At 47.0% G+C, this 23,762-nt stretch overlaps 2 protein-coding genes and 1 pseudogene across 3 annotated transcripts in view; 1 reads left to right on the forward strand and 2 right to left on the reverse strand.

Annotated features, from left to right (window-relative positions):
• LOC123812932 (SAP domain containing ribonucleoprotein) overlaps positions 1–10,328 on the forward strand; it is a 50,387-nt gene extending 40,059 nt beyond the window's left edge. For both annotated transcript variants that reach the window (XM_045829867.1, XM_045829866.1), the window contains 2 exons: positions 2,374–2,463; positions 10,049–10,328. In XM_045829867.1, coding sequence (XP_045685823.1) covers positions 2,374–2,463; positions 10,049–10,090 — 132 coding nt within the window. In that variant the 3' untranslated portion in view covers positions 10,091–10,328. The remainder of the gene's footprint in view (positions 1–2,373; positions 2,464–10,048) is intronic.
• Positions 1,022–2,155, reverse strand: LOC123812931 (annotated as a pseudogene).
• A 3,072-nt stretch (positions 10,329–13,400) lies between the features above and the next one.
• GDF11 (growth differentiation factor 11) lies at positions 13,401–23,398 on the reverse strand. The gene is made up of 3 exons (XM_045829967.1): positions 22,951–23,398; positions 17,813–18,210; positions 13,401–17,306 (listed from the first exon to the last, which is right to left on the reverse strand). Exons 1-3 carry the CDS (start codon positions 23,396–23,398, stop codon positions 16,926–16,928), a joined length of 1,227 nt encoding a protein of 408 aa, XP_045685923.1. The 3' UTR covers positions 13,401–16,925.
• Between the last annotated feature and the right edge of the window lie 364 nt (positions 23,399–23,762).

Below are 23,762 nucleotides of genomic sequence, written 5' to 3' on the forward strand. Positions count from 1 at the left end.
ACTCATGATGCCTGCCCTGTAACTGGAGACAGTGTTTCAACTCACTGAATTAGAATTGAAGCTGGCCATTCTCCTAGAGCTGTTTTAAAGACTAAGCTACTTTCAATGTAAAAGTCTCATACATATTCCCATCAGAACCTAAAACCTGCCATTTTATCTATCCCACTTTAACAGATGTTTTTCATTTTCCACCTTCCCTTCACATTTTACTGCCAGTAATCAAAAGCGCAGCCCTAGAATTGGTTAACATCTAAACTCAGGTAGACCCCTGGGGTGTCTCATCTCTCCCCACCCCAACCCTTTCCCTGAACTTGGCACTCCTGACAAAGAATCTTTTCTCTCATACATCTCAAGAGACCCTCTACTCCACACATATATCCACCCTCACTATGGGCCAGTATAGTTTCTTTGATAACCAGCATAAGGTCAGGTCAAAAGATTTCAAACAAACTTTTTTTTTTTTTAATTGATTTTAGAGGGTTAGGGGGAGAGAGAAGAACATCAGTTTGTTATTCCACCTATTCATGCATTCATTGGTGTGTGTTTTTTTAAAGATTTTATTTATTTTTAGAGAGAGAGGAAGGGAGGGAGAAAGAGGGAGAGAAACATCAATGCGTGAGAGATAAATCAATCAGTTCCCTCTCGCACATCCCCAACTGGGAACCCAGGCTGCAATCTAGGCATGTGCCCTGACTGGGAATAGAACTGGCAACTTTCTGGTTCACAGGCCGACACTCAATCCACTGAACCATACCAGCCAGCTAGGGCCAAAAACTGGGATTCTTACTTAAATTAGTTCAAAGTTGTATTTAGGAATTTAGTTGTGCTGACACTAGGACAAACCAAAGTGTAGGGTTGTATCCAATTTTGTTTCCGTTTTCTTTTCAGTATCCAATACTCATGGATTAAGTTCTGGAAATGTTTCAATTGTAAGGAAGGGGTGTGTTTGGATTCCACCACGGATATGCTCCTTGGGGTTGGATGCTGGAGGGTGAGGCATATTTTGCCAGACCCATGTCAACTAGTAGTCATTAAGGTTGAGAAAATCATCTCCTTGGTATTCCATTCCCTGGCAATATACCCGGTACTGCAAGATACCTCCAATTCCACCACATCCTTTCACAAGGATCTTTCTTGTGACTTATCTGTGGTGATTTCCATTCTAGTTCCAAAATTTGTATAGTTGTTAGCGAACCATTCCAGCAGGGTCATGATCTCAGTTGGCTCCTGTTCTTGTCTTATCTCTTTGTCTGTGAAATGAGATTTATCCTCTTCATGTTCTGGAGTTAGAGAATTTTTTCCTCCATATCCTGGCTGACTTTATCAAAGTATTGTCCTATTAACTTCTTCTGAATGAATGAATTTCACATTGGAGAGGACTTCAGTAGATAACTCAGTAGTTTGGTTGCATCCATTTTCACCTCCATGGGATATATCAACTAATTTTAAAACTTTTGGTTGTAATGTCTCATCAAACATAAGATTGGCTCAGTTCAGTTTCAAAGTCAGCTGATCCAGCCAAAATGAGACCAGCCACATTCTTTGTCCCTAGAAATAAACAGCTAAACAGCAGTCTTAGCTACTTTCTGACATGGTTATGTCGCTTTTCCATTCTTAAACAGGCAAAACTCGAGCTGACTGACCTCCTCCATGTTTCTTTGGAAGATCCACAGTGAATATGTGCAGACTTTCTCTTGTATTTCCTTGGAGTGTGCCAAAAAGTGCACCACTACGATCTATTACAATGAATCTAATATCTGAAGGTAGTGCTATAAGAGCCTATGTGTGGAATTTGTTGTCACACAAATACAATAAGGCATTAATCAGTTTCAGAAGTTCTAAGTCAATGTTGACTTTCTTTTCCTTCTTCTGTTACGAAATTGTACCATGGTAAACAACCAGGCCATTTTGTTTTAAAGTTTGAATCTTTGTTATACAGATGTAATGTCTCCCAGGCATTACACACCTGTGACTTACTTGCAGTTCCTGCATTTGCTAACATTTTTGCCACTGGTGAAATCTGGCCTTCGGGAGGAATGATCAATATATCATGCCTGTGCCATTGCTAAGGGACGCCTCCAAGCTTTTACTTAATCAGCTTCTTGATCTTCCCTATCTCCATGTTTCTGTTGGCAACACTGGGGTCAACCACCATCTTCTAGCCCCTTCATAAAATAAAGTTTTTAGTTATTCTAGGGACAGCATACTTTATGTTAGCTTATTCAGTTTCTTACCTGTTTTTCTTCTGTTTGTGTGATCCTTAGTTCTTGATACAAGGTTGACCATATTGTGATCCATAAATTATAGTTAACTCCCATTTCCCTTGTGAATGGAGGCTAACTTGTTTCAACCCTTTTCTTTGTCCCTGAACAGTCTGAAGATGATGAGAAACTGAAAAAGAGGAAGGAACGATTTGGAATTGTCACAAGTTCAGCTGGAACAGGAACCACAGAGGATACAGAGGTAAAAATACACCATAAGATTTGGAATCAGATAAGTCTGGATTTGAAAAGTGGCTCAGCCATTTAGTATTACAGTAATATTTACAAGTTATGGCACTTTTCTTGTTTTGTTTGTTTTAAGATTTTATTTATTTTTTTAAATGCATTTTTAAAAAGATTTTATTTATTTAATTTTAGAGAGGGAAGGGAGGGAGGGAGAGACAGACAGACAGACAGACAGACATCAATGTGTGGTTGCTGGGGGCCGTGGCCTGCAACCCAGGTATGTGGCCTGACTGGGAATCGAACCTGCGATACTTTGGTTCACAGCCCGCTTTATTTATTTATTTTTAAAGAAAGGGGAAGGGAGGGAGAGAAACGTCAATGTGTGGTTGCATCTCGTACACCCCTCACTGGGGACCTGGCCCACAACCCAGGCATGACTAGGCTTTGACATGGTGACACTTTGGTTTGGAGGCTGGCACTCAGTCCCCTGAGTCACACCAGCCAGGGCTATGGTACTTTTCTTAGTTTTAGCATCTTGGGTGTAGAGTAATACCTACTTTGAAGTAGTATCTTAAGCATGAAATGTTTCTACATAAAAAAGAATGATTCTAGGGAGAATGCTTGACATGAAGACACCTGTCATACTTGAGTATTCAATTAGTAGTATTGTTGCTGATAATCTGCCAGGTATATTTGACTATTTAATGAAGGCTATATCTGACCCAGGCACAAGTATAGTTGTGCCTAACTCCCCTCTACGTAGGACAATGGACTGAAGTGAGATGTCCTGTTCTTAGCACTTTATTTACAGATAGTTTCTCATTTTTGCTTTCTTTGTTTAAATTTTTAAAATTATATTTTATTGATTATGCTATTATAGTCATCCTGATTTATCCTCCTTTGCCCACCTATACCCAACATTCCCGCTCCCTCAGGCAATCCCCCCAACATTGTTCATGTCCATGGGTCATGCATATAAATTCTTTGGCTACTCCATTTCCTGTACTGTACTTTACATCTCCATGGCTATTCTGTAACTACCTATTTGTACTTTTTTTTTCTTTCTTTCTTTCTTTCTTTTTGTTTCAGTTTTACTTCTTTAATTTTGGAGGGAGGGAGGAAGAGAGGGAGAGAAAAATCGATGTGTGAGAACTAGATCAATTAATTGATTGAGTCTTGCATGCCCTCAACTGGGGACCTGGCCTGCAACCCAGGCATGTGTCCTGACTGGGAATCAAACCAGCACCCTTTCAGTCCGCAGACCTGCACTTAGTCCACAAGCCATACCAGCCAGGCCCCTATTTGTATACCTTAATTCCCTCACCTTTTCCCTAATACCCCACTCCCATCTAGTAACCATAAAAACACTCTTCGTATGCATGATTTTTTAATGTAATCTTTATTATATTTTTCCATTACTATTACTATACATTACTATACATTTCCAATACTATTTAGTTCCTTTATATCACACTGTTGTCCATGTCCATGAGACCTTTTTCTTTTTTGCTTAATCCCTCGACTGCCTAACCTCCCCACCCCCATATCTGTAATTCTGTCTCTGTTTTTCTTCTTTGCTTAGTTTGTTTTTTAGATTCAATTGTTGATGGATATCTATTGTTCCCATTTTATTGTTCATAGTTTTGATCTTGCTATTTTTCTTAAATAAGTCCCTTTAACATTTCATATAATAAGAGCTTGGTGATGATGAACTCCTTTAACTTGACCTTATCTGGGAAGCACTTTATCTGCCCTTCCATTCTAAATGAAAGCTTTGCTGGATAGAGAAATCTTAGATGTAGGTCCTTGCCTTTCATGACTTGGAATACTTCTTTCCAGCCCCTTCTTGCCTTAAGGTCTCTTTTGAGAAATCAGCTGCTAGTCTTATGGGAACTCCTTTGTAGGTAACTGTCTTCTTTTCTCTTGCTGCTTTTAAGATTCTCTTCTTATCTTTGATCTTGGCTAATGTTATTATGATGTGCCTTGGTGTGTGCTTCCTTGGGTCCAACTTCTTTGGGACTTTCTGAGTTTCCTGGACTTCTTAGAAGTCTGTTTCCTTTGCCAGATTGGGGAAGTTCTCCTTCATTATTTTTTCAAATAAGATTTCTGTCTCAGCCCTGGCTGGCGTAGCTCAGTGGATTGAGCACAGGCTGTGAACCAAAGTGTCACAGGTTCGATTCCCAGTTACAGTACATGCCTGGGTTGCAGGCCATGACCCCCAGCAACCGCACATTGATGTTTCTCTCTCTTTCTCCCTCCCTTCCCACTCTAAAAAATAAATAAATAAAATCTTTTTAAAAAAGATTTCTATCTATTTCTCTTCCTCTTCTTCTTCCTCCTCCCCTATGATTCAGATGTTGGAATGTTTAAAGTTGTCCTGGAGGTTCCTAAGCCTCTCCTCATTTTTTTTTTAATTCATGTTTCTTCATTCTGTTCTGGTTGAATGTTTATTTCTTCCTTCTGGTCCAAACTGTTGATATGAGTCAACAGTTTCCTTCCTGTCACTGTTGGTTCCCTGTGTATTTCCTTTATTTCACTTTGCATAGCCTTCACTTTTTCCTCTGTTTTGCTACCATGTTCAACCTTTATGTGAGCATCCTGATTACCAGTGTCTTGAACTGTGCATCTGATAGGTTGGCTATCTCTTCATTGTTTGGTTGGTATTTTCTCTGGAGCTTTGATCTGTTCTTTCATTTGGGCCTCTTTTTTTTTCTGGTCTCTGAACACCTGTTATATAGTAAGGGGTGGAGCCTTAGGTATTCACCTTGGTGGGGCAACTCACATTGCTGTGTTGTGGCACTGAGGGGGAGGGTCCAAGAGGGAACATTGCCAGTTGCTCAGCTCTTGGCCAGTTTTCAGTCACTTCTCCTGCTACCCACTAGCAAATTGGGTCCTCTGGTGCTGATTCCTGGGTGAGTGAGGTTGTGTACATTTTAGGACCCTGTGAGTATCTGTAACGAACTCTCCTGTGAGGCTGGGAGTTTTTTCTGCCCCCACAACCCCCACAGGTTTTTTCAGTCAGTTTTGAGGCTGTTTTCCTGTGCTGGAACTCTGGGTTGCACAGATGGTCTTCTTGCGCCTCAGTTGTTTTTCCTGGTTCATCTCAGAGAAATGTGGGAGCACCCAGTCTGCTAGCCACTACCTCATCTGCGGAGGTCCTCCACCCACCACCACCACCTTGCCACACGTCCTCTCCACCCTGGCTGCCCATCTACCAGTCTGGATGAATGTTTCTTCTTTAACTCTTTGGTTGTGGGACTTCCATACAGTTCAAATTTTCTGGTTGTTTTTGTTTTTGAATTTGTTGTTGTTCTTTTGGTTGTATGAGGAGACACAATGTGTCTACCTACTCCTCCATCTTGTCCGGAACACTCAGAAACTCTTTTCTTCTGTTCTGATTAGTTGTTGCTTGCTTCCTTATGTTCCAAATCATTGATTTGATTCTTGGCTTCATCCACTGTACTGTTGTTTCCCTGTAAATTGTTCTCTTTTGATTTTTTTTAAGATTTTATTTTCATTTTCAGAGGGGAAGAGAGGGAGAGGAATATCAATGTGTGTTACCTCTTGCACGACCCCTACTGGGGACCTGGCTCACAACTCAGTTATGTGCCCTGACTGGGAATTAAACCAGTAACCCATTGCATTGCAGGCCCAGCATTCAATCCACTGAGCCACATCAGCCAGGCCAGTTGTTCCTTATTTCAAATAGAGTATCCTTCATTTCTGACTAGATCTTTTTTATGCCACTGAGGTCTTCACTAAGTTTTTTGAGCATCCTTATAAGTAGTGTTTTGAACTCCGCATCTTATAGATTGCTTTTCTCCATTTCATTTAGCTCTTTTTAGTTTTGATCTGTTCTTTTATTTGGGCCATATTTCTCTATCTCCTCATTTTGGCAGACTCCCTGCATTTGTTTCTATGTATTATTAGGTACAACTGCTTTGACTCCATGTCTTGGTAGTGTGGCCTAATGTAGTAAGGGTTCATTAGTACAGTCTTTCCTGTCACCCAGGCTGGGTACTTAAGGTACACTTTTCATGTGGGCTGAGTACATCCTCCTTTTGGTTTTTGTTTTTTTAAGATTTTATTTAGTTATTTTTAGAGAGGGGGGAAGGGAGGAAGAAAGAGAGGAGGAGAAACATCAGTGTGTGGTTGCCTTCCCACTGGGGACCTGGACCACAACCCAGGCATGTGCCCTGACTGGGAATTGAACTGGCAGCCCTTTGGTTTGGAGCCCAGCACTCAATCCACTGAGCCACACCACCCAGGGCCACTCTCCTTTTGTAGTTGAGTCTTGGTTGCTGTTGGGAGATCAATGGGAGGGATTTACCCAGGCCTGTCGGCTGCAAGGACTGGCTGTGACCACTGACCACCAACCTCTGCCCTCTGTAGAGGATCAGCTGTGCTGGGACAGGATGGTGGTACTCCAGCGTGGTCTGTAGCTGTCCACTGGGTGCACTAGCCCTTGTGTTTCCTGGGTGGCGCAGGCTAAGGTCAACCACCACCTGTGTTTTGCCCTAGGGCCACCCTGCCTGAGCTATAAATCAGTCTGATATGGCTGCTACTTGTGCTGGGCTTGGAGATTCCTAGGAGAAACCAAGCTGTGAATCCAGGCTGGCTGCTGCTGCTGCTGCTGCTGGGCCTGGGGCTCACTGAGGCTTTTTTGAGAGGATTTAGGAAGTTGTGCAGCGTGAGCCAAGACCAGCCATTCATACGGAAAAGCAGCTTGAGTGGGGTGGAGTCTCAGGAGATCTCCAGAGTGGGTCAAATGGTGTTAGTAAGGTTGATGGAATCTCAGATATGGGATCTGCTTGCTGGCTTTATGGCTCCATGGCCCTGTTGTGGAGGGTTTAGAAAATGGACAATGGCCTCTGCTTGCCTTGATGCCAGACACTTCAATTTCTCACAGTACACCACCGTGCCTTTCAAGCTGCTACCCCTGTGCTAAAGCTCAGAGGGAGTAAGTGTAAGTAGGTAAGTAAGTTCGTGGGTGGGTTCTTTACAAGGATCTGTTGGGGCTACAGAAGTTTCTTCCACAGAACCAATCCTCACTTGTTTTTGAAGCCAGAAGTTGTGGAGACTTATCTTCCTGGCACTGGAACCTTGGGCTGGTGGGTGTGGTGTGTGTGGTGTAGGGCTGGGACTCCTTGCTCTCGATATAACCTTCCCGAATTTTTATCTACCACACGTGGATGTGGGACTAGCCCCGTTCCTTGTCTGCATCCCTCCTACCAAACTGTATTGATGTGGTTTTATTTAATTCTGTAGTTGTCAAGACTTCCATTCAACTCAATTTCTGATCGTTCTGAGTGATGGTTGTTCTATATTTCAGTTGTGCGAAGAGGCAAGCCATGTCTGCCTGTGCTGCAATCTTGACCGGAAGTCTCTCTCCCCCCGCCACCTTTTTTAAGACTTGTGTTCATCCATATTCCAGCTTCCTGTGGAGTAACTCACATTCACTGAGACTCTTAAACATTGGAAGACTGCTTAGAACAGTGATAGATAATATTGATTTGCTGATTTGAAAGTATCTATTGGGTTGGCCAAAAAGTTCATTTAGTATTTTCCGTTGGATGTCTCTAGTAGTGCTTTAGTTAAAGACTTCATTCAAAATAATTTTGTTAGATATTATTGTGACAGCTGTCATATCAGTATGCATTGTTTTTTAAAGATTTTATTTATTTACTTTTTTTTTTAGGGCGGGGAAGGGAGGAAGAGAAACATCAGTATGTGAGAGATACATCGATCAGTTGCCCTTCACCCACCCCCAACTGGGGGCCTGGCTTGCAACCCAGGCATGTGCCCTGACTGGGATTTGAACCAGTGACCTTTCTGTTCACAGGCTGACATGCTCAATCCACTGAGCCACACCAGCCAGCGTTCAGCATGCATTTTTTAAAAGCAGATGTTTAGCAGCAGCCGTGGCCTCTACCCAGTAGAAGCCAATTGCAGGAGATAGTCGACATACTCAAAATATCCAAATCCGCTTTGGCTGGTGTGGCTCAGTGGATTGAGTACCAGCCTGCAAACCAAAGGGTTGCCAGTTTGATTCTTGGTCAGAGTGCATGCGTGGGTTGCAGGCCTGGTCCCCAGTGGGGGGGTATGCCACAGGCAACCACACATCTATTTTCTCCCTCCCTTCCCCTCTCTCTGAAAATAAATAAATGAAATCTTAAATAAGGAAGTATGTTTTTTATTTTATGGGGAAAAAAACCTAGACTTTGGCCAAGTTAATATACTGGAGACCAATTGTCACCTGACGTGTGTATATAAGGAACATTTGAAATAATGGATGTTTTGAATTACAGAAATTTTTTGAGTGGTGAGGAATTTGGAATATTCTTTTTCTCATTTAATCCAGATTTTCTTCTTTTTTCCCCTTATCTCTGGAGATATCTTCTGAAAATCTGTTACTTCGCACACTGAAAATCTTAAGAAGTTTCTTTGTGAATAATAAAAATAAACCCTGAAAATTTTAGAGTCTGTTCAGTTTACATTCTTCACTACGAAAAAACTAGAGGGGTTTGTGTTTTTTGTCCTAATTCAGAATAAATCACTATCTGTTATAAATATCTGCTTACTCAGTGACTAGCCAGGATGAGCTAGAAGTAAACCATACACCTAGGTATGTGTTCATTCTAGTTAAAATTACTCCCTTTTTCCCAAGGAAACTGTTAGACTAGACGTGCTCACTAAGCTGATACATTTGTTCTCTCCAAGGTAAGACAGATTTGTTGGGTGGCAAGGAATACCAGCTTTTGTTGAGAAAGTCCATGTATGTAAGGAAGTGTAGTAGTTTCTGAGGCTAATGGAGTTTATGTGAACCAGATGACTTTCATTTGATTCCAAAGAATTGTGTTAATAATCCTTGTTGAGTGGTCTGGGTCTGTAAACACTCAGCTTTTCTTTTTAATCTAAATTAAACCTCCTGTGTGAATGGAATGAAAAAGAAGCCCCCTTTTGCTGGGGCAGTGGTTGGAGGAAGGATGGATTCAGTGTTGTTTGAGTCAGTCTTAGAACAAAAAGGTTTTTTCCCCTACCCTATTTTGTGCCCTCAAATGCTTCTTCCCTTAAGAGATCCATATTAGGGACTCCCCTCTTCTCCCCATTTATTATGTTGACATATTATGCCTCTTTGGATTTGGAGGACTAAGGAATAGCTGCTGCATGGGCCCAGAAGGTCATTCCCCTCACCTCCACGGCATAGGCCAACGCTTTGTCCACTGAAATCTTCCATTTTCCCGCTGAGTAGAAGACTTTCCCCAGCCTGTTAAGAGTCCATTGTTTGCTACAAGGCTGAGCGGCCCTCTCTCCTTCAGGAATCTATCCATTTTCTGCCACTGTTTTCCTGCCCCCCCCCGCCCCCCCTTACAATCTTCTACCCTTCTCACCCTCCTTTTCCACCAAACTTCCCCTAGCTCTAACTGGATAACAAGAGAAATTCAGGAATGAAATCTTTGGCTGCCAAGCTTAAACCTGGGCCTTCCCTCTTTCTTGGACCTTGTGACAATCCATGTGAGTTTGGATTAAAGCAGCCAGGAACCCAGGACACTATCATCTTGCAATCTAATTTTTTTTTCCTTCTTGCTTGTTCCTTATAGGCAAAGAAGAGGAAAAGAGCAGAGCGCTTTGGGATTGCCTGATGAGAAGCTCAGTGTTTTCTGTTCTCCAGTGGTTTCCATTTCTCTGATTCTTATTGGTCATATATATACCTAAATACAGTTTTGTGCCTAGGTCCTGCCTCTCTTTAAGAGAGCATGTACCCCAGGTACACCGGTGAACTACAGTAGCAGTTTGACTTCTTACTGTTCCAACTTTAAGATTGTTGTTGTGTTGTTGTTTTTAATTATTTTGCTTGTTAATAAAAAATAGAAAAGAGAACAATGTGTTTTATTATGTGCTCCTTTGAGTTCTTAGATCCAAATTAGATTAGATATGGGGAACTTCAGGGACAGATAAACAGAGTTAGTCATAATGCCTTTTTACCCATTAGAAAAGAGAATAAGGAAAAGGATTGAATCAATCCCTTAAAGCCTATTTATATTGTCATATTCACAGGTATTTTACCTCTTTATGCTCCATGAAGAGGCCAGGTTTCACCCTGAGCCTTTGCTTCAGCAGGTTCATGTGACCCATTGGGATGAAATAGGAAGAACACTGTGTGTCTTAGGAGTTGCAAAGGATTTAAATATAAGGGCTAATGATTGGTAGTCTGCTATATGTCAGGAGTCCAAAAGGGTCCTGATTTGGAAGTGACCTGGTGTGATACTGTCTGGTTTCAGCCAAAGCCAGTATGTGGGACCCTGTTGGTCAGGCAGTTCAGTAAAGGAGATGGGCTGGGTACCCCTCTTGAGCTAGAAGAAAATGTAGAGATTCAAAGCCTGACATGATGTCAGAGGTGTTAAGCATTGTTGCCTAGCTCACTGGGGACATAAGCAATGGACCGGAGGCTTCTACCTTCTAATCAAGCCCTTTGCTAGTTTGTCTTCTGTTGCAGAAATATACTATTGCAGTTTTAGTGCTAACATTTCTTAGATCTTACTAAAATCCATTGTACTTGCTGGGTTTCCTAACTTGGAAAGTTTTGGCTTGCCCTAAGTAGGCTGCTTGTTTGCATTTGAAGTTTCATGTAGATCTGAGACCTGCTATTTAATCTTAAGGGCCTGGCACCTTACCTGAAGGCTTTGGTATCATAATCAGATCCTGTGTTGCTGTAATGTAATTCCTTGTTCCCATTTCTACTAAAACCTTCTGGCTTGTTTAGTAATTAATAGGGAATGGTTTGATCCCCTTCCTAACAAGAATCTCTTTCCACAAAGTCTCTGGTTGCTGAGGAGGCAGGGACCTAGGTTTAGACACGTTAGGAAAACTGCCTCGGAGAGTAGATCCAAAGATTGCCCATTTGTTGTAAATTTTGCCCCATTCTGAGACTTTGGAAAAGTAAACAAAAGGGACTCCTAGTTAAACTTTTCCTTCCTCTGGCCTCTTCTGTCAGCCTACCTTTCTTTTCTCCAGGCCCTAATTTAAGGCTAGCTTTTCCTCTCTCTACTCTTAAAAAGAGAACCAGAGAGAATTAGTTGTTTTGCAGCTTCAAAGAGGTCATAGATTCAGTTAGGGTCTTCTACCCAAGGATGATAAGAAGTAATAGGTAAAGGAATTGAACAGATGGTGATAATGGAGTGGAGCAGTGGATCCTTCAAGTTTACTTTGCCTCCTCTGTAACCTTACATAAAAGCACTGTCTCCCCAGCACCCACTCCACCCCAGGATTCTCTTAAAGCCAAATCATTCTTTCCTGACTCAACTCACTTTCCCCAAGTCCTTGACAGTGTGGACTTTCTAACTATTTCATCTCATTCCAGTAGCTGTTCTTACATTGGTCAGAAGTCTTTCACCTCTAAATCTGGTCACTAACTGTTCTTCTCTCTGTCTCATAGTCATTCTACACGTAGTTTTTGAGCATGAGTAGTTCAAGTCTTTTTTACTAATTTAGTCTTTAAATAGTAAGTCCCTTTAAAGGCATAAACAGGCAGCCAGGCTTCTAATCCTCTTATCTAGAATCTGGTATACTCTTCCTTCCTATCCCCCAGTCTGTCTACTATAGCTGATCCAAGATCTAGGTGTGGTTAGCTGACAGGCTACTCTGTTCTGAAGCTGTGACATTCTCTGCATACCTGGAAACTCTTAATGAGGGAGTCTATAAAAGATGTGGAGGGAACTAGCTTCCTCAGCTGTAAATCTATACATTTTTATTGTTTTCCAGGATCATTCTCTTTTTCTCCAACATCATTCAGTTAAGAATGTCCTTTCCAGCCCTGGCTGGCGTAGCTCAGTGGATTGAGCGCGGGCTGCGAACCAAAGTGTCGCAGGTTTGATTCCTAGTCAGGGTACATGGCTGGGTTGCAGGCCATAACCCCCAGCAACCGCACATTGATGTTTCTCTCTCTTTCTATCTCCCTCCCTTCCCTCTCTAAAAACAAATAAAATATTAAAAAAAAAAAGAAATGAGTTCCCATTAAAAAAAGACTGTCCTTTCCCAACTTTGGGGAACTTCTGAAGATAAGGCTAGAAGTTTCTGTGGGGTAAAAGGTATAAGAAGGAAGATGTAAGAGCAGGACTTAGTGGTGTTAAGTTGCCATGTAGGTATGAGAAATGAAAGGGAAGGAAGGATCCTAACCGTTTTTCCCTTTTCTCTGACCTCCAACAGGCAGTGTCACTCACCTGCTTATTGAAATCCATCGGAAACTAACCTCTGCCTCTCTTGCTATATGTCCACTATTAATACAATATATTGGAATGGAATATTGTATAGCAGCTACTTAGGTGTGATTTTTAGGAACTCTTGAGAATTGCTATATTATGTACTTGGCACAATTTGCTTACCATAGTTTGCATAGTAACCATTTGGTAAGTATTAGCTCTTAATTTTGCTAGGTGATTTACAGTGGGAAGACTTTCTTTTCCCCAAGTAGCATCCAACTAGAGGGTAAGGGGCTGAATGAAATTTGTGTGCACACTACATGTGTAGGTACATTAGGAGGATGAGTTGGGGGAGGAGAGGAGTCCTAATTGCTCCCGTACCTGCTGGGGCGGGAAAACTGACATTGTCACCTGGGGCAGACCTCCCTGCTTCTGCCTCACTAGAGAACACAGGTTGTAAATGCCACTTTCTGCTGGTACTCAGCTTGGGGCACCCAACATCCCCAAAATGAACTCATGCATTGGTTTAGAGGATGTTTGGGGACAAAAGTCATCTTGTAGTTTCTTCTGGGTGTCCTCAAAGTAAGAAACAATGAGCAGTAGAGGAAAACAGCCTATTTTTAACTAAGGTAAAAAGCTAGGGGTAGATGTGAATAAAGCAGTTCCTTGGGAGGATACGGTATGTAGCACCTTTGTCCTCTCAACTTCAGTCTTGGTCTGAGGTGGAGTCAGTAAATAAAACTGACAAGACAGGGAAGGCTTGGTGGCACATTGAACCCTCAGTAGCCTGTCTTCATTCTGGATCAGGTCGATGTTAATAGTAGCTTTCTTTTTGAAAAAATACAATTTAGGCAAGATTCCTTTGGTACTCCCAACTCATGCCTTGGAAGTGTGCTATAGGTACATGGGAGGAATTTTTGAGACACTTAACCATTCTTGGTATACTGGCAAGGCGAATGGCTTTGTTGGTTTATAGATGTTGGTAAAACTTTGTTGAGCAAACCCAGGATCATGGAACTGCAGAGTAGGATAGACATGAGCTGGATCATGAGAACTTTTAGATCTTCATTCTCTGGAAGCTAGGAGAGGGTTTTTGTAACCTTCGGGGCTGTTTTGGATCAAGCTCTCTAGAGGGGTTCTAGGTCCCCATTCTTGGGCTGCTTGTCCCAGCCCTCATCCCGGATGCCACTAGTGTTTTTCCCTTTCCCAAAGACCCACCTCTTCTTAGTTCTTGAGCATAAGGGTTCGTCCTGTCTCAGATCCTCTTCTGTTCCTGGTCTCGGAAGTGTAAATGTGGCACTTGGTTAGGGAGAAGAGCTCATCACTGAATTCTAAATTCTTTTGACTGCTTTTATTTTTCTCTTTTCAGGTTCAAGTGCTGGATTGTGTCATGTGACCATTCCAAAACTCAGAGCACCCTATGGCCATCTTTGCCCTCTGTCACATAACTTGAAAACTGCCTGATGGCCTTTTTGCAATGGTTCCCTCCAGGAATCCTTGATCTCAGTGAAAAAGTCCTTTCCCGGCATTCCAGTGCCCTTGTCAGCCCCATACTCCTCAGACACCCTTAACAAACAAAGGCAATCACACACACAGTGTAACAAATACACAAAGTAAATAATAATTACACTAATTATGATCTGAGGGCACTGGCGAGGTCCACACACATCCTAAGGTGGTTGAGGGGTGGTGCTAGTTCCCACTAGGCCACTGGGCTGTGCCTCCAGGCCTCATTGAGGGTGGGGAGGACCAGGGAAAGGAGACTTCAATTCACAGATTCATATTTGTAAGAGAAAGGCCCTCCCCCAAAGGTCTTTATTTGGTGGTATTAAAGGGGCATATTCTAAGTGTCCCCAAGTCTAATGTCCCAGCTCTCTAGAATTTGTAGAGGGAAGTTATCTGATGTCTATTGCCCAACCCCACCCTCTGCCAAGATCAAGACATCAGCAATTGACCTTGGAGAAGGCATCTTCTGTTCTTCAATTCTGTGTTCCTCTCCTTCCACCAAGAAAAGGTGAATGGTGTTGAAGGTTCTCCCAGATTGGGCCAGAAGGATAAACAGGGTCAGAGAGGAAGCTGGGCGGGGCGGGGGTTAGCATAGCTGCTGTATGGGAGGAGGCAAGTTGACATGCTTAATAGCCCCTGCCTATTCCTATACTGAAACACCTTATCTCACTCTCACTATGGGAATAAGATGCTAAAGCTCACCAACATCAACTTCCCAAGGGTGGTCACATACCTTTGCCCCTTCCACTGGCTGGGCCAGGTGGGAGAGTCATGCTGTTGGGAAGAACAAACCTTCCTAGTCAGCTCTCCAGCTCCGGCTTAACTTCAGTTCAGTACCATTTGTATCAGAACCATAACTGCTGGTTCTAAAGAGGAACAACTTTACTGAAGGTTCTTTCCCCCTCCTCTCCTGACCCTCTAGGCTCTTGCCTAGAGCCAAGAGGTCTGATGGTGAGGTATGGATAGGGTGTGGATCAGGAGATTCTCAGCTCCTTTGCTTCAGGCACTGTCCAGCTGGGAGGCAGAGGGGAACTTGGACTCTGAAGCCTGCGACTCCTCTAAGCCTCATCTCTTCACCACTGCTCTGGTGCCCTGGTTATCTGTCCCACAGCGAGAGGTATTTTATGTCCATAAAGTGCCCGTGGTAAGTGCTCAGAATTCATCTCTTGGCTGTGGCGGGTGCTGCTATTTTTCATTCCATCGAGGGGAAGAAACTGAGGCACAGTGAGTCCAGAGGAGGGTGGGTCAGGATTGTGGGAAGAATGAATGGGCCCAGCTAGTGACCTGGAGTGGTAACCAGTCCCTGCCTGCTTTCTAGACTTCCAAACCAGGAACTCTCCTTCCTTCCCATCCTCTGCTCTAACTGGCCTTGTCAGATGCTTTTCTCCACTGTATTGTCCCCATCCCTGCTGCCAGGTACTGCTAGATTCCAAAAATAAACATAAAAATAATTATAGACACTCTGCTCCCTTTTCTCTCCCCTTCCACCCTGAGCTTTGGGGTTGGGGGACTAAAATGTCCCCCCTCCAGAATCCCTTCCACCTTGGTCTGCTGGTCTATTCCCTAGCCCAGAGCAGTGATTTGGATTCAAATGCCCTGTAACCATCAGCCTCCTTACTACTCCTTTCTCCACCCCTCCTAACCCTCCCCAGACCCAGGAACTCTGGGATCTCCATACTCTTCTTTTTATTGACCTGAAGATAAAGGCTGGGAGCAGGGGCATTCCACAGGCTCTTTGGTCTCTCTTGGCTGGGAGGGGAATTTGGGGATAAGCAGGCCACACCCTCCAGCTAAATAACTCAATACTATGAGGGTGGACCTGAGCGTTAGTTTAGTGGCTCTCATATAGATCCTAGATGTTGAGGGCTGGCTCCCCCATCCCCCATCTCCTAAACCCTAACCTCTTACTATTTCCATGACCGCTGGAATTCAACCCCTTTGGCTCAGGAAGGTTAATTAAGTAGGGTGATTATGGATTGGAAGCTTCACAATATGTCAGCCCTCTTGCCATTACTCCCGTTCCCAACCCTGGAGGCTTTATACAAGTGCTTTTAAGTAGGTGGGTATTGCGGGACCACAGGGTTTGGGGAATAAGGGGCAAATGGGGCACAGTGGGCAGGGGCCCTTCTATTTCAGTAAAGCCAAATACCAAAAAATGAAAAGTCACAATAAATAAATAAATAAAATTCCAAAATCCTCACTTTTGCCCCTGCCCTCACTTCCCTTCCCCAGGCCACTGCTGGAGAGAGAAAGGGAAGAAACTAAGGATGGATTTTTGATGTCCTCTCCTACTGAGAATGGTAGTCAGGGGGTCTTCCCAAACCATACTAAGCCTCTCACCTTGCCAGTGAAAGAAAGGAGGCTTGATATGGGGCTTTCTCTTATTTACTCCCTTTCGGTCTCTTTCTCACTGTTTATCTCTGCCTAGTCTCTGACTCACCTGCGTCTCTATCCCTTCGCCTTCTCACTGCTGCTCTTACTGTTGCTCTGTCTCTCTCCCTCTGCTCTCCCTCTGCTCTATGTCTCTCTTCTTGCCAAACCTTCTCACCTGCAAACTTCAAACACTCCCCACCTGACCTGCCCCCTCCTCTTCTCCCTTTCCCCCAGACCCCTCCTGCTTCCCTCTGTTGTATTGCACACTGCTTGGGCAGGGAACAAGGTGTGATGTTCATGAGAAGAGGTGGAGGGAGATCTAGGGCCTGGGGGTGGGGTGGGGGTCAGGGCTGGGGTCTAGGGGTAGGGTCTGTGGGGGAGGCATCCTCTGTCCCCCACCTTAGGAGCAGCCACAGCGATCCACCACCATGCCAGGGATCTTGCCGTAGATAATCTGCTGCTTGTCATTGAAGTAGAGCATGTTGATTGGGGACATCTTGGTGGGGGTGCAGCAGGGCCCAGCAGAACCTCTCGGATTAGCCTGTTGCACCAAGTGGGTGTGTGGGTACTTTTGCATGAACATGTACTCGCACTGGCCAGAGCAGTAGTTGGCCTTGTAGCGTTTAGGTGCAATAATCCAGTCCCAGCCGAAAGCCTCAAAGTCCACTGTGAGGGGGTATCGGCAGCAGCGGGACTCACTCGAGTGCTCATCGCAGTCCAGGCCCAGGTTCCGCCGGGACCGTTTTGTGTTCTCTAAGACTCGAAGTTCCATGAAAGGATGCTGGGATGGGAGAGGAGAAAGAGATGTGATAGAGTCCTGAAGGGTTCCTACTCCGTGTGCCTTTCTCACCTGCCCCTCAACAGGGGCATAAGAACAGACTGTTTTTCCATCCCCAGCCCATATCGTCTGCCCACTTTTCTTGCTAGTTAGCCATCTCTCCTTCAGTTCACCTTTCCTAATTCCTCTCCCAGCAACCTAACTCTCAGCAGCCCCTTGGCCCAGGGGTCTCATCAGCAGCCCATTTTTGTGTTCCTGCAGATCTCCCATTAACTCACACCTTCACCCCAAATCCAGTTTTCAGCTGTTGCCTGCCTTGGATCTCTGAAAAGTGATAGTGGCTACTCCCCTTACTCCCTCCCAAACTCCTCCTCTAGAATCAGTTCCTGCCCCAGGTAAATAATGCTGGTCCCCAACCCCCTTCACATTCCTGGTCTATCTTTTCCAACATCCCACCTCCTCAGGGCCAGGTTACACATTTCTGCCACCATCTCAGGCTCCCTGCTCACCAGCCCCTCAGCTCCTGGCCCCAGAGAGGTGACAGCCAGGTCTGTGCCACTGGGATCAAAGGCGTTGATCTCGATGCCCCAGTTGCTCTGTGGCTGGCGGAACCAGCTGTGTAGTACTTGCTTGAAGTCGATGCTCTGCCAGTGGCCGGAGCGTGAGTGTAGCTCAATCTTGAGTGAGCGGATACGGATGTGACGTCGGCCTCCGCCCCCTCCCCCAGCAGTCCCGTCCCCAGTTAGGGGTTTCAGTCGCAAGATCTGCAGGTAGACTGTGGCTGGGCGGGGCACGGGCCGTAGATACACCCACAGCTGGGCCTTTAGTACCTTTGTGAACATCACCTTGGGGCTGAAGTGGAAATGGCAGCAGAGAGGGCTGCCATCTGTCTGCACCGCAGGGTCCGCTGGTAAGAGAAAAGGGGGTACACGGTCAGCAAAGGGTGTTTGTGGAGAGGGTCAGCAGCCCTGGGTGGCACCGGCAACTTGGACTCCTCAGCCTGAGTTTCCCAGTTTTTCACCCTTCTCCCACGCCTGTCTTGTTGACTACCATGTCACCAGTACCCAGAACAGTGTTTCCTCTCTTTCCCTGAAGGATGAGTGCTCTGTCAGGTTTGACTGATCTGCACCCATTCCCTAATCTGTTTGCCCTAATGCATAGGTTCTCCCCTACCAGATGACCTGCAAAGACAGTTATTAGAGAATTCTTCTCCAACTTTCCCCGACAAGTAGGGGAAACTTCTTCTGATCCTTTGATACTCTTCATAGAAGTCAAACTTCACATCACACCTGCGTTCTTCAGATCACATTCCCCCATTTTTGCTCTATTTTGTCTGGTGGCCAGGGGAGCCTGGCACAGCCCTGCCCTCCCCACCCCCCAAAAAACAGATGGCCTCTGAGAGTGGATAACTTAGGGTCCAGATAGAGCTCATGGGCTAAACTCATTCCATGAAGTAAACCAGAATTCAGATCTAGGTTTCTTGGCATTGTTCCCAAGAGAAATAATAGTCCAAGAAGAATGTATCTACTCAAACACTCCTGTGCATCAGACTCTCCCATTAGTCCAAAAACCAGTTTCCTCAGCTTCTTCCTCATCACCATCATTACCTTAGCTTTTGAGGAAGGGAAAAACCCGCTCTTATGTGGTTTCCTCCTACTTGCCCAAAGCATCAGAAATAATACTTAACACGCCAGATTAACTGTAATCAGTCTTTTCTCCCCTGAGCTTCCTGTCCTGTGCCAGTATGTCTTTACAAAGTTTTAACATCCCAACGTTATATTTTGGCCCATTTCCCCTTGTTATGAACACAGATTGACCATTCCTGGTCTAAAGGATGATTCTCAATAGCTACCTCTGCTTCCACTGCAGCTCATCTCAGCTCCCTTTTCTAATCCCTTACATTAGTTGGGAATGCCTTAAATCATGTTTAAGGCATTCCCAACTAATACCCATCAGGAATACAGGAATACCCATCCTCACTCTAAATGGACTAAGAGAGGAAGAATCAGGAAGGAGCTTCCAGAGCCACGTGAGTATGGTTAGGGAGCCCAAGCCCTTCGGTACCAGGCCCCGGTCTCTGCATTCTGCATGACCAAGGAAGCCTTGGCATTTCCAGTCTCCCCTCAGCATACCCCCATCTTCACCCCAGCAGAAGGAGGAGCCTCCAAGTGAGATGGGGAGGAAAGTCCTTACTGCTCTTCATATATTTAGGACATGAGACACCAAGTTCCTCTGCAGCTTCCTTTCCCTTGGTTCTTCTCTGAGATCCCAGGACACTGATAATCCTCCCAGTTACCCTCCTCCTGACACTGCAGTGACCGTGCAGTGGGGCACGGTTTCTGGCGCGGAGATTCAGAGATCAGGAGAGCTGGGGCAGGGAGGCTGGGGGGAAGGACAAACAGCAATCCAGGTAGCACACTATGCCTAATTTCAGCATAAGGATTGTACTAATCTCCATGAGTGTGGACACTGTCAATACTGTGTGTTTTGCTCATTGAGGTGTTAGTGCCTACCACAGTATGAGGCAGTCCTCAACAAATGCATGCTGAATGAACTCCCTAACTCCCAGTCTTACATTATACAGGCCAGTGCCTGAAAGTTCTTCCAGCCATCTGAACACTGTTCTCTGGCTACAACTGAAGTGGGTTTAATCACTCCCTGACTTCTCATTAACCAGCATTTGACCTTACCCACCAAACTTCTCGGTGATACAGATAATAATCCTTGCTCCACAGGAGTGCTGAACATTAAATAAAGAATGTGAAAATGGTGCTAACTTCTCAATAAATGTTGGTTTATTGTTAGTTTTCTAAGCTTACCCAAGGCTTTAGAGATAGGGGACTGGGCACCAGGGCCCCATCCCTCTGTCTTTATGCAGAGTCCCCCATTCCCACCCCAAGGAATCACCATACCCTTCTTACCCAGTGTGTGTGGGGACAGTCAGATACTACAGGGAGACGGGATGAAGACAATGTGCGGTGGAGGAGAGAAGGAAGTGAGGGAAGACTGTGGTAGGGAGAGAAGAAGAGATTTAAAGGAGTGGGTGGAGGTTAGGAAGCAAAAGGAGAATGGTAGCTAAGCCTAATGGGATAAAGAGAGGATAGAATGATACACAGGGAGGAACAAAGGAGAAGCAGGTAGAACCACAGAGGGAAACAAGGGGCTTCAGAGAGTCCCCGACATACACATAGGCCAAGCTCCCAAAGGGGAGGGGAAGGAGCCACATCTGTGTTGGATTGATCGGGTTGGTGGCAGGCAGCAGGTCAGGTTTAGTAGGCGGAGCTGGTCTGGAGAGAGGTCATTGCACTATTTTCAGCAAAAGCCCAACCCCCTCACTGCTCACCACCTCGCCCTCCCCCCTACCCCCATACACACTCTTCTTACCCTGGCTGGAAGGCCTAGGGGCAGGAGGTTGGGCTGAGAGGACAGGGGCCTCTTGGTGTAGGGAGGAGAGAGAAACTGAGGGGCTGGGCTTGGTTCCCAGAAGGGCAAGGGGGCTGGGTTCCCAGGATGAACGCTGGGGTGGGAGAGCCTGAGAGGGTGGAGGGAACTAGGGCAGGCACTGCAGCCTAGGAGAGGGGGGCTGGGGTCCAGGGTTGAAGGCTGGGGGAGGGGAGAAGGGGGAGGGGATCGGAGGCCATCTCTGCTGACAAACACCTCCCCCGATTAGCAGAGCACAAGTCTCTTATTAAAGCGGGTCCCTGGGGATTAGACTATAAAAGTCTCTTTTTCCTTTTCCCCCTCTCTCTCCCCTCCCTCCCCTCCACTCCCCCTCCCTCTCTTAAGAGCGCAGCTAGGTTCTTAAAGGGGACGTACAATACCTGGCTGGAGACCCAGTCCCTAGTTATCAAATCCTGGGGTAGCATGAGGGCAGAAGTTGGGGTGGAACCCCACCTGCTGTAGTCCTCCTCCCTTCCCCCCAACCCATCCTAACCTGCACTTCCCAATCCAGGCATGCAGAGTACATTTCACTTCCCGCATCCCCATTACCAGGGCTAGCTCCGGACCCAGATCCGCTGGTTGAAGGATGCTGAGGGTAGAAAGTGGCATGGGGAAGCCCACAGCTCTATCACCCATCTACAGATCCTCACACACACTATACCACATAGACCAGAGAGGATCTTTTCCCTCCATACCCTTCATTTTCTAGCAAACTCTTCTTCAGAATTCCTCTGCAACTCTATTTCACAAGTCCCCAGCCCCAAGCTGCCCGCAGTCAATCTCTGACGAACCCTAGCCTCTATAAAGCAGAAGCCTTAAGAACGGAAGGGATACTGAGGGAACTCAAGATCAGATCCCGGACTTCACCTCTGCCCTACTCCCAAATTAGTTTCCTATGTTTTTGAGTTTTTTCTTTACAGCCCTGACCAAGTACTGAGGAGTTCGGATGTGCAAAAAAATTGGTGGCAGTATGAGGCACTCTGCCTCCCAGATACACACCTGGGTTCCTGTGCCGCTCCCATGGGGGTGGGCCACCAGGACTCCCCTCAGCCCCCAGTTTTATGACCCATCTGCCAATAAAAGAGTCTCCCCCCTCTTCTGTTCAGAGCCATAAAACTAAGCAGTTGTGTGTGTGGGGAGGAGGGGGGGGTGTTACTTTGCCAAGCCTCTAGGGAATAAGAGAGGGCCTGGTTCCCCGGAGTTGCAGGCTGGGGGTGGGGGGAGACCGCAGTGGGGGAGGGGAAAGGGAGTCATCTTACCCTAAGGAGCGCTGGGGAGTTTGGGGGTGTTGGGGGGAGTGTTAGCCGGGGTTTTCCAGACCATAAAATTTCAAAACAGCTCAAATCTGTTAACATGTTCATCTTTCATCTGGCCAGGGGCTTGGATACCTGGGTTCCTTCTCCTTCCTCATCTATTTCCTTTTCTTCCTAGGGTCTTCCTCTCTCTTCTCAAGTCTGGGTGAGGTAGGGACGGATGCATAAGGGGTAGAACACTAAGGCCTGGGCAGCCAAACGGATGCCCTTAACCCAGCGCAATGGAGCTGAGTTCTCCGGGCTCGGTCAGTCCCGAGAAAGCACAGCTTTCTCCCTTAGGGAGACCGGGTGTCAGAGGTCTCCGAGTGGAATGCGTGCCAGCTGGGCTACGTACTGGGGGAGAGACGGGGCTCTCGGATCTCATTCCTGGGAGAGGGAGAGGGGCACTCAGTTCTCTGTAGCCCGGGGAGCGTGTTGCGGAGCCCAGGGTGGGAGGGGTGGAGAGTTGGTGCCAGGGGCAAGGGAGGCGGAGAGCGCTGCGGTCCTGCCAGTACGCCGGGGTCCGGAAGCCTCCCGGTGCTGGTCTCCAGCCTCTCCACAACGACTGTTGCAGGACTCAGGTCCCTCCGCTGCGGGCGGACCCCGGCTTCCCCAGACTCCCCGTAACTCGGGTCTTTCTCGCACCTCCCGGGGTAGAAGGCATAGGTATCTCGCAAACCCTCTCGTTTTGCCACCCCCCACCTCCGGGAACGGGGCGTGCACACAACTCCGAAGCCCGTCTCCGCCGCTAGAAAAACTTCTAGGAAGCAGCCCCCGCCCCCAACCCGTCAAGTTTTCGCAGAAAAGGCTTCCGGGCCGGAGCTACCGGGAGCGCCCCGCTTCGCAGCTGGAGGCGTTCACTTTCCTAGAGTCCGGGCCAGCACCCCACCGCTCGCACCCGGCCGTTCACTTACTCTCCTGGGCCATGCTAATGACAGTCTCGGTGGTGGCGTGATACTCGTCCTCCTCCAGGAAGTCCTCGGGCTGCAGCGCATCGCCCTGGAAGTCGTGCAGGTCCAGAATCTGCTGCAGCGGCGGCGCCTTGGGCAGCAGCTGCTTCACCACCTCGCGGCTGATGTTGGGCGCCTCCTTGAGCCTCAGTTTGCTCAGGATCTGCGACTTGATGCTCTCCAGGCGCAGCTCGCGGCTGTGCTGCCGCCACAAGCACACGGGGCAGCCGTCGGGCTCGGGCGCCGCGGACGGGGCCGGCCGGCTTAAGCGCTCCCCCCCGACCCCCGCCGCCGCCGCCGCCGCCGCCGCCGCCGCCGCCGCCACCGCGGGGCCCTCGGCCGCCTCCCCCCGGGGCCGCAGCTCCAGGGCGAGGAGCAGGAAGCCCAGCAGCAGCGGGGCCGCGAGCACCATGCTGGAGGGGAGGGGAGGGAGGACTGGGGGGCGGGGACGCCGGAGTCCCGCGGGGAGGGGGCGGAGGGAGGAGGGAGGGAGGAGGAGGAGGAGGAGGAGGAGGAGGAGGGGGTCCCGGCGGCGCGGGATTGGGGGCTGCCCGGCCGAGGGGGGGGCCCGGGGGGGGCCGGGGGCGGCGGGCGCGCGGGCGGGGCGGGCGGGCGGCCGGGGCGGGCGGCTGGGGGGGCCCGAGCCCGGGCCAGGCCCTTTATAGCCCCGGCCCCCGTGTCGTCAGCGGCCGCGATTGGCTGCGGAGCCAACAAAAGAGGCAGCGCTGTCATCCGAGGCGAGAGAGGGAGCCGGAGAGAGCCGTGGAAAAGAGAGA

Source organism: Phyllostomus hastatus, unplaced genomic scaffold (genome assembly GCF_019186645.2).
Source record: "Phyllostomus hastatus isolate PE091 unplaced genomic scaffold, TTU_PhHast_1.1 phas_scaffold_93, whole genome shotgun sequence".
Lineage (NCBI taxonomy): Eukaryota > Metazoa > Chordata > Mammalia > Chiroptera > Phyllostomidae > Phyllostomus > Phyllostomus hastatus.